The sequence below is a fragment of the Budorcas taxicolor genome, chromosome 2 (genome assembly GCF_023091745.1).
Source record: "Budorcas taxicolor isolate Tak-1 chromosome 2, Takin1.1, whole genome shotgun sequence".
NCBI lineage: Eukaryota > Metazoa > Chordata > Mammalia > Artiodactyla > Bovidae > Budorcas > Budorcas taxicolor.
The window spans coordinates 8,753,354-8,764,144 of record NC_068911.1 but is presented as its reverse complement, the minus strand read 5'-3'; the positions used below and the strand labels follow the sequence as shown (position 1 = coordinate 8,764,144).

The 10,791-nt window shown below is 46.2% G+C and overlaps 1 protein-coding gene across 5 annotated transcripts in view; it reads right to left on the bottom strand.

The window, feature by feature from the left end:
• Window positions 1–851: 851 nt before the first annotated feature.
• STYXL1 (serine/threonine/tyrosine interacting like 1) overlaps window positions 852–10,791 on the bottom strand; it is a 30,783-nt gene continuing 20,843 nt past the window's right edge. For 4 of the 5 annotated variants that reach the window (XM_052656677.1, XM_052656685.1, XM_052656670.1 and 1 more), the window contains 4 exons: window positions 9,217–9,314; window positions 8,553–8,665; window positions 3,995–4,078; window positions 852–1,090 (listed from right to left, as the gene is read on the bottom strand). In XM_052656677.1, coding sequence (XP_052512637.1) covers window positions 872–1,090; window positions 3,995–4,078; window positions 8,553–8,665; window positions 9,217–9,314 — 514 coding nt within the window. In that variant the 3' untranslated portion in view covers window positions 852–871. The remainder of the gene's footprint in view (window positions 1,091–3,994; window positions 4,079–8,552; window positions 8,666–9,216; window positions 9,315–10,791) is intronic. The other variant, XM_052656693.1, reaches the window with a different exon arrangement.

The window sequence follows — 10,791 nt, the reverse complement described above, 5'->3', positions numbered from 1 at the left end:
GGTGTTGGAGAAGACTCTTGAGAGTCCTTTGGACTACAAGGAGATCCAACCAGTCAATCCTAAAGTAAATCAATCCTGAATATTCATTGGAAGGACTGATGCTGAAGCTGAAGTTCTAATACTTTGGCCAGAAAGAACTGCAAAGAACTGACTCATCTGAAAAGACCCTGATGCTGGGAAAGATCGAAGACGGGAGAAGGGAACAACAGAGGATGAGATGGTTGGATGGCATCACTGACTCAATGGACAGGAGTTTGAGCAAGCTCCGGGAGTTGGTGATGGACAGAGAAACCTGGCGTGTCACAGTCCACGGGGTTGCAAAGAGTTGGACACAACTGAGTGACTGAACTGAACTGGTGTGGGGGATGGGAGGGTGGGAATCTCTTTGTGGTGAACATAGCCAGGCAAAAATGAGTGGGGAGCAACAAAAGGAAAGATCCAGCCCACAAGCAATGGACCAGAGGGAGCACGGAGGAGTGCTGGAGATGAGGTAAGGAGATGCCCTCGTGTCATGAGTCTCTCAAAGCTGTGAAGCCTGGCACCTGAGCCAAGCCTGGGCTTGGCATCTCTGGGGCTGGGGATCTCTGCTGGTGGGTGGGCATTTTGACACCCCCTGTGGAGCAACACAAGGCTGGGGGAAGACTTGGAGCTCCCCCAGGGCAGCCTCTCAAGGGACCACGTTATGGGAGACAGGAGGGCAGCTGCTCTGGCAGCCAGATGCTCCTCCCAGGGCAGCCTCGGGAGTGCAGTGGGGGTGATCCAGACGCCCACGGGATGGGTTCTTGCTGAGTCTGAACACCTGCTATGTGGCACCAATGAGGAAGAACCACTGCAGGAGGCTGACACGAGGCTCCAGGCAGCAAAGGCCTTCTTATTCCTTGGCTACATACCCTGGCCCACTACCCACAAAAAGCCCCCAAGTCAGGTTCTTCTGGCCCCATAGCTGGACCACAGAATCAGTAGGGTGGATTCTGGATGTCTGTGACGATGTCTCCGAGGACAACCTTCTCCCACTCTGACAGCTGAGCCACCAAAGCGCGATTTGGACGCATGTTGTTTTTACACTTCTTGAGGTAGGCCCAGGACCTCTGTGAACCAAGGAGAGAAAAGCAGACTTCAGGGTTGGACCTGGGCCCCTTCCACCTTGAAGAGAGCCAGCTCAGGAGGGCAAGAGACACTTGCCCAGGGGCTAGCAGCAGAGCTTAAGGGCAGAACAAAGAAACAGCAGCAGCCTGGGGTTAACAGACTAGGGCGAAGCAGTCAAGGAGCTGGCTCTGCCTTGGGCAATCCCCTCTGCACCTCGGCTACTGAATACAGAGACGAAAGTCACTCTTCTGTCAGATGGCTCCTGTGAAGGCTGAGAAAACATGTGAGACCTACTGTGGACGAGGAAGCACCAAGCCCATGCCTGCCACTCAGTGCTGCCTCAAAAAGATTTGCACTGGATTTCCCTGGTGGTCCAGCAGCTACGAATCCTCCTGCCAAGGCAGGGGACACGGGTTTGACCTCTGGTCCCAGAAGATTCCACATGCCTCAAAGCAACAAAGCCAGTGCACCACAGCTACTGAAGCCTGCGTGCCCTAGAGCCCATCTGCAGCAACACAAGAAGCCCCGCAATGAGACGCCCACCCATGCACCACAACCAAGAGTGAGCCCCACTCGCCACACGTAGAGAAGGCCCTCAGGTAGCAACAAAGACCCAGCACAGCCAGAAAGACTATAAAGAAATAAAAACGAAGGTTTGCATCAGAAGTGGGTAAATGAATGGAAAGAGGAAGAGAACCTGGGCAAATTCTCTCAAGAAGGAAAACTGAAGCTGCCTTCGTTCACGTGCCCATCCCCAAATACAGGAAAGGTTATCACATGAAGGAAGGTCATCAGCTGGTCCCCATCTGATGGAGGAAAAAGGCAAAACGCAAAAGCGGTGCCTCAGCACGCTGTGGAACAGAAGGAAACTATCTCAACATAACAAAGGTCACATATCAAACAGGTCACATCATACTCAGTGGTCAAAGACTGAAAGCTTTTCCTGTGAGACTAAGGGGAACAAGGCAAGGATGCCCACTTCCACCACCTGTATTCAACACTGTACTGGAAGTCCTAGCTGGGGCAATTAGGAAAAAAGAAAAGAAAAGGCGTCCAAATTGTAAAATAGGAAGTTTTGCAGCTCTGTTTGCAGCTGATATGAACTTAAGGATCTCATATGTAGAAAACCTTAAAGAGTAAAAAACAAACCAACAAAACTACAACTGTTAGAATGTAACAAAGTTGCAGGATACCAAATCAGTTGTGTATCTAACTAACAATGAACAATCTGTAAAGGAAGTTAGGAAATTTTCATTTATGCTAGCATCAAAAGAATAAAACTCTTAGGAACAGGGACCAAAATGAGCAAGGGGTGGAAGAAAGGAAGAAGCTTCCAGAAGGTTGGGTAGTGGGGAGACAGTGAGTGAGTGGGCTTCAAAGCAAAGCAGAAGGCTTTGTGGCAGAAGTTACTAAGGGAAAATATGAGGAAGGCAGGGGAAAACAGAATAAGGCGTTCTCGTCACAAGTAGAGAAGTGAGCGCTGTTCTGGTACAAAGTGTAGACTTGGGGAAGTGGAATCCCTAATCTGCCACACGGGCCAAAAATTAACCTTTTAGAAGCCAGATGGCCCAGGGCAAAGTTGCACAAATAGTAGCCATGTGTTAAGATATCTGGAGAACATGGTAGTAAAAAGCATGTTCACATAGTTTGCATTTGCCTCTTAAAAAAACTCTCAAAAATGTGTGTATCAAGGGGATGTACCTCAACATAATAAAGACCACACATGACAAGCTGACAGCTAACATCATACTCAACAGTGAAAAGCTGAAAGCTTTTCTCCAAGATCAGAAACAAGACAAGAATGCCTACTCTTGCCACATTTATTCAATATAGTTTTGCAAGTCTTAGACAGAGTAAGAAAAAGACATCCAAACTGGAAAGGAAGAAGTAAAACTGTCTCTCTTGGCCTACAACACATTATATATAAACCCCAAAGACTTCACAAAGACACTGTTACAATGAATAAACAGAGCAGCAAAGTCATAGGATACAAAATCAGTATACAGAAATCAGCTACGTTTCCACATGCTGATAAAAAACTATCAGAAAGAGAAATTAAGAAAATACTTCCAGCTGCATCAAAAGGGTAAAATACCTAGAAATAAATTTAACCAAGGAGATGAACAACTTGTACACTGAAAACTATGACAACGATAAAAGAAATTAAAGACACTAGTAAACAGAAAGATAGCCCATGCTCATGGATTGGAGGGATACTGTTAGAATGTCCATACCACCCAAAGCCATCCACAAACTGAACATAAACCCTATCAAAATCCCAATGGTATCTTTCAGAGAAACAGAACAAACAGTCCTAAAATTTGTATGGTACAACAACACTCCAAATAGCCAAAGCAATCTTGAGGAAGAAGAACCAAGCTGGAGGCATCATACTTCCTGGTTTCAGACTATTGCAAAGCTATAGTAATAAAAACAGTATGGTATTGGCATAAAACATAGACACATATATCATTGGATCAGAAGAGAAACCCCAGAAATAAGCCCATACATATATGGCCAATTTAGGATAAAGAAGCTAATCATATGCAATGATGAAAGAATGGTCTCTTCAATAAGTAGTGCTGGAAAACTGGACAGCCACATGCAAAAGAATGAAACTGTTGGGAATTCTCTTGCAGTCCAGTGGGACCACCATCTTACACCATACACAAAAGTCAATTCAAAGGGGATTAAAGGCTCAAATAGAAGACCTGGTACCATTAAACTCCTAGAAGAAAACATAGGCAGTAAACTCCTTGACATCAATTTGGTGGTGACTTTTAGGAACTGACACCCAAAGCAAAGGAAACAAAAGCAAAAATAAGCAAGTGGGACTACTTCAAACTAAAAAGCTTCTGCACAGCAAAGAAAACCACCAACAAGTTAAAAAGGCAATCTAGACTTCCCTAGTGCTCCAGTGGTTAAGGCTCCACACGTTCACTGCAGGTAGGCACAGGTTCAGTCCCTGGTGCGGGAACTTAGGTCCTGCATGCTGCGCAGTGCAGTCAGAAAAAAAAAGATTACAAAGAAGCCTGTATATTGTCACCCTGCTTATTTAACTTATATGCAGAGTACATCATGCGAAATGCTGGACTGGATGAAGCACAAGCTGGAATCAAGATTGCCAGGAGAACTACCAATAACCTCAGATATGCAGATGACACCACCCTTCTGGCAGAAAGCAAAGAGGAACTAAAGAGCTTCTTAATGAAAGTGAAAGAGGAGAGTGAAAAAACTGGCTTAAAACTCAACATTCAAACAACTAAGATCATGGCATCTGGTCCCATCACTTCATGGGAAATAGATGGGGAAACAGTGAAAACAGTGTCCGACTTTATTTTTCTGGGCTCCAAAATCACTGCAGATGGTGACTGCAGCCATGAAATTAAAAGATGCTCGCTCCTTTGAAGAAAAGTTATGACCAATCTAGACAGCATATTAAAAAGCAGAGACATTACTTTACTGACAAAGATCTGTCTAGTCAAAGTTATGGTTTTTCCAGTTCAGTTCGGTCAGTTCAGTCGCTCAGTCGTGTCCGACTCTTTGTGACCCCATGAATCGCAGCACGCCAGGCCTCCCTGTCCATCACCAACTCCCGGAATTCAGTCAGACTCATGTCAATCGAGTCAGTGATGCCATCCAGCCATCTCATCCTCTGTCGTCCCCTTCTTCTCCTGCCCCCAATCCCTCCCAGCATCAGAGTCTTTTCCAATGAGTCAACTCTTCGCATGAGATGGCCAAAGTACTGGAGTTTCAGCTTTAGCATCATTCCTTCCAAAGAAATCCCAGGGTTGATCTCCTTCAGAATGGACTGGTTGGATCTCCTTGCAGTCCAAGGGACTCTCAAGAGTCTTCTCCAACACCACACTTCAAAAGCATCAATTCTTCAGCACTCAGCTTTCTTCACAGTCCAACTCTCACATCCATACATGACCACAGGAAAAACCATAGCCTTGACTAGACGGACCTTAGTCAGCAAAGTATTGTCTCTGCTTTTGAATATACTATCTAGGTTGCTCATAACTTTTCTTCCAAGGAGTAAGCGTCTTTTAATTTCATGGCTGCAATCACCATCTGCAGTGATTTTGGAGCCCCCCCAAAATTAGTCTGACACTGTTTCTACCGTTTCCCCATCTATTTCCCATGAAGTGATGGGACCAGATGCCATGATCTTCGTTTTCTGAATGTTGAGCTTAAAGCCAACTTTTTCACTCTCCTCTTTCACTTTCATCAAGAGGCTTTTTAGCTCCTCTCCACTTTCTGCCATCAGGGTGGTGTCATCTGCATATCTGAGGTTATTGGTATTTCTCTCGGCAATCTTGATTCCAGCCTGTGCTTCTTCCAGTCCAGCGTTTCTCGTGATGTACTCTGCATAGAAGTTAAATAAGCAGGGTGACAATATACAGCCTTGACGTACTCCTTTTCCTATTTGGAACCAGTCTGTTGTTCCATGTCCAGTTCTAACTGTTGCTTCGTGACCTGCATACAAATTTCTCAAGAGGCAGGTGAGGTGGTCTGGTATTCCCATCTCTTTCAGAATTTTCCACAGTTTATTGTGATCCACACAGTCAGAGGCTTTGGCAGTCAATAAAGCAGAAATAGATGTTTTTCTGGAACTCTCTTGCTTTTTCCATGATCCAGCGGATGTTGGCAATTTGATCTCTGGTTCCTCTGCCTTTTCTAAAACCAGGTTGAACATCAGAGAGTTCACGGTTCACGTATTGCTGAAGCCTGGCTTGGAGAATTTTGAGCATTACTTTACTAGCATGTGAGATGAGTGCAATTGTGCAACAGTTTGAGCATTCTTTGGCATTGCCTTTCTTTGGAACTGGAATGAAAACTGACCTTCTCTAGTCCTGTGGCCACTGCTGAGTTTTCCAAATTTGCTGGCATACTGAGTGCAGCACTTTCACAGCATCATCTTTCAGGATTTGAAACAGCTCAACTGGAATTCCATCATCTCCACTAGCTTTGTTCGTAGTGATGCTTTCTAAGGCCCACTTGACTTCACATTCCAAGATGTCTGGCTCTAGATTAGTGATCACATCATCATGATTATCTGGGTCCTGAAGGTCTTTTTTGTACAGTTCTTCTGTGTATTCTTGCCACCTCTTCTTACAGTCTTCTGCTTCTGTTAGGTCCATACCATTTCTGTCCTTTATCGAGCCCATCTTTGCATGAAATGTTCCCTTGGTATCTCTAATTTTCTTGAAGAGATCTCTAGTCTTTCCCATTCTGTTGTTTTCCTTTATTTCTTTGCATTGATCGCTGAGGAAGGCTTTCTTATCTCTTCTTGCTATTCTTTGGAACTCTGCATTCAGATGCTGATATCTTTCCTTTTCTCCTTTGCTTTTCACCTCTCTTCTTTTCACAGCTATTTGTAAGGCCTCCCCAGACAGCCATTTTGCTTTTTTGCATTTCTTTTCCATGGGGATGGTCTTGATCCCTATCTCCTGTACAATGTCACAAACCTCATTCCATAGTTCATCAGGCACTCTATCTATTAGATCTAATCCCTTAAATCTATTTCTCATTTCCACTGTATAATCATAAGGGATTTGATTTAGGTCATACCTGAATGGTCTAGCGGTTTTCCCTACTTTCTTCAATTTGAGTCTGAATTTGGTAATAAGGAGTTCATGATCTGAGCCACAGTCAGCTCCTGGTCTTGTTTTTGTTGACTGTATAGAGCTTCTCCATCTTTGGCTGCAAAGAATATAATCCATCTGATTTCGGTGTTGACCGTCTGGTGATGTCCATGTGTAGAGTCTTCTCTTGTGTTGTTGGAAGAGGGTGTTTGCTATGACCAGTGGATTTTCTTGGCAAAACTCTATTAGTCTTTGCCCTGCTTCATTCCGCATTCCAAGGCCAAATTTGCCTGTTACTCCAGGTGTTTCTTGATTTCCTACTTTTGCATTCCAGTCCCCTATAATGAAGAGGACATCTTTTTTGGGTGTTAGTTCTAAAAGGTCTTGTAGGTCTTCATAAAAGCGTTCAACTTCAGTTTCTTCAGCGTTACTGGTTGGGGCATAGACTTGGATAACTGTGATATTGAATGGTTTGCCTTGGAGACGAACAGAGATCACTCTGTCATTTTTGAGATTGCATCCAAGTACTGCATTTTGGACTCTTTTGTTGACCATGATGGCTACTCCATTTCTTCTGAGGGATTCCTGCCCACAGTAGTAGATATAATGGTCATCTGAGTTAAATTCACCCATTCCAGTCCATTTTAGTTTGCTGATTCCTAGCATGTCGACGTTCACCCTTGCCATCTTGTTTGACCACTTCCAATTTGCCTTGATTCATGGATCTGACATTCCAGGTTCCTATGCAATACTGCTCTTTACAGCATCGGATCTTGCTTCTATCACCAGTCACATCCACAACTGGGTGTTGTTTTTGCTTTGGCTCCATCCCTTCATTCTTTCTGGAGTTATTTCTCCACTGATCTCCAGCAGCATATGGGGCACCTACTGACCTGGGGAGTTCCTCTTTTGTCACATATGATTGTGAGAATTGGACCATAAAGAAAGTTGAGCACCAAAGAATTGGTGGCTTTTGAACTGTGGTGTTGGAAAAGACTCTTGAGAGTCCCTTGGACTGCAAGGAGATCCAACCAGTCCATCCTAAAGGAGATCAGTCCTGAATATTCATTGGAATGACTGAGGCTAAAGCTGAAGTTCTAATACTTTGGCCACCTGATGCGAAGAACTGACTCATTTGAAAAGACCCTGGTGCCGGGAAAGGTTGAAGGCAGGAGGAGAAGGGGACGACAGAGGATGAGATGATTGGATGGCACCACTGACTCAGTGGACATGAGTTTGAGCAAGCTCCGGGAATTGGTGATGGACAGGGAGGCCTGGCATGCTGCAGTTCATAGGACAGCAAAGAGTCAGACATGACTGAGCAACTGAACTGAACAGAGAAGGAAAAGGCAACCTAAGAAGTGGGAGAAAATATTTGCAAATCATATAACTGATAATGGGTTAATATTCAAAATACATAAAGAAGTCATACGACTCAACAGCAAAAAAAAAAAAAAAGAAAGAAACTAACAAAAAAGTCCAAATAATCTGATTTTTAAAAGGGCTAAGATTCTGAATAGATATTTTTCCAAAGAAGACGTCAGATGGCCAACAGGTACATTGCAGCAGCCAAAACGCACCTCCCTTGGAGAGCCCTGAACAAACACTAGCAGAGAGCTGGGCAGCACTGGGGGCCATCCAGGCGGTCCTGCTGGCCACAGCCTTGCCCAGCCTGCGTCCTGGGCCTGCCCCAGGTGCCCAGCCCCAGGCCTCTAGCCCAGCCCTTGGCACCCTGTCCTTGGGTGTGGTATGTTAGGTAAAGCCCTTGACCCTTCCCTCTCAATCCCTCACCATCAGTTAAAGTCCCGAGGCAGTGTTGGGGACCCATTCCTTTGAGGTGCAGTTCTGACCTCACCTCCCGGACCAGGGAATACGTACCTTCAGGGTCTGCCCGTTCCGATGCATAAGGAAGGCCAGGATGGCCGCACAGCTGCGGCTGATGCCCAAGGTGGAAAAGACCAGGATGACGGAGTCGAGCTCCAGGTGAATATCTGGAGAGAGAAGGAAAGGTGGGAGGCTGTGCGTGGCTCCCTTCTCTGAGGATCCGGAAGATGACTGGCCTCAGTGGATCCAAAAGTAGGTTCGGAACCAGCACACCATGGGCTAGGCGGGTCACGTGACAGCTCTAGGATACTGTTCCATTGCCTGGCGAATGATGTGTTTAGCATCATCCTAGAAAGGCCTTCTCTGAGCTATCCGTGCTTCCTTCCCAGGAAGGTCGGCCACTGGCTGACTTCCCTAGGTGGGGATGGAAAGACCGCACCCCATGGGCACCTGGGTGCTGACAGACTGTGTAGCCTGATGTGAACCACAACCAGTGAGCACTGGCTGTGGGGCCTGGGCACTCGAAGCCACCGTTTCCTCATTTGGAAAATGTGCTGATGGTACACTGCCTGCCTCATGAGGTTTTGCACCATGCTTAACCCCGCCCTTTTTCTCCTGAGAGCTGGGAGTCACCGTCAGTAATAGGTACAAGGCGCCATGGCCCTCTCTGTTCCCTGGGCACAGGCCAGTTAGGGCCTGGTTGAAGAATGCCCCTTACCAATGAAGTGGCAGAGGTGGCGTAAAAAGGGTGTAATGTTTGCTTCCAGGGAATCTTCTATCTGGATGTGCAGAAGCTTGTCGGCGTCACCTACAAAACTAAGCAGAAGAAAAGCATGTCATCGGGCAGACTCACCCAGAGCCTGGCTGTAGTGTCCTTCATCCACAGCAACAGGACCATAAGGGGAGGAGGCTGAGCAGGGAGATGGGGGTAAATAAATGGTCCCCTCTCAGAAAAACAGCGCCTGCCTCAGAGGGGTGTTGTGTAGATTAAATCAACTCATCTATGTACGGCATCTGGCAATCTGCTTGGCACGTGACAGCGCTCAGTAAACGGGATGTTATTGCTATTAGCCAAACCTGGTGCTTTCCTGGAACACAGTGCAGACGGTGAGGATGGAAATATGTAATGAGTCTGCTATGTTAAATGGAGGAAGCAAGACTGACGGAGAGTGGTGGGGCTCCTGTTTTAGATAGGGTGGTCAGGAAGGTTTTCCTGAGGAGGTGGTGTTGGGAAGAGGTTTAAAGGAGGTGACAGGACAAGCCAGGCGGTTATCTGAGCAAAGAGTGTTCCAGGTAGAGGAGAATCCAAGTGCAAAGGCTCCAAGGGCCAGGATATTTAGTATGCTTGAGAAACATCAGGGAGATCAGAGTGGCTAAAGCTTTATAAACAAGGGAGAGAGAAGAGGGAGTTGAGGCATGAGGCACATTCCAAGAGAAGACGCCTGCAAGGAGCTTGGCACAATGCCTGGTGTGCAGTGAGCACTTGCTAAATGCTATTTACGAAGAATACAGCCTGCTGGCCATTCACTGTGGCATGCAGAGAGGTGCAGTAGATTCAGGAATGAAAATATTCTGGTTTAGTTTCTTCATGAGCATTTGCTGTGAAAAATACAAGCACCATGCACCATGCATGCATGCATTCATTCTGTCCATCCACCCTTCCCTTCCCCGTCCTCTCTCTCTCCCTCCCCACCCGACCACCCACCCACCATCCATTCAGCCATCTATCCCCAATCATTTATTCTTTCCCCAGACACTCGCTCAATGCCTTTAGTGTGGACCCTAGTGGACACAATATGAATCAAATAGGGCCTCTCCCAGCTTCAAGGAGCTCTCACCCTGACGGGAGGGGTGTACACATAAACAAATGGCTAAGCCAATCGGCTAGGCTTTAGGATAAAGACCTACACGTGCTGCTGAAGAGGAGGGGCAGGGAAAAGTCGAGGGAGTCGGGGAAAGCCTAACAATGGAGGAGACATATGGACGGAGGAAGTTGAAGGATACAAGGTTAACATAAAAATCAACTGGATTTCCATATGCTAGCAACAATCAGAAATTTAAATTTAATTTGTTTATTGATTTGGCTGCACTGGCTATCTTGCAAGATAGTTCCCTCACCGGGAAGTGAACCCAGGCCCTAGGAATGAAAGCGCCGTGTCCTAACCACTGGGCCACCAGGGAACTCATGTGACTGTTGGCAGGATTCAGTTTCTCACGGGCTCTTGGACTGAGGGCCTCGGCTCATCCCTAGCTGTTCACTTAAAACCATCAGGCCCTTGCCTTGCAGACCTGT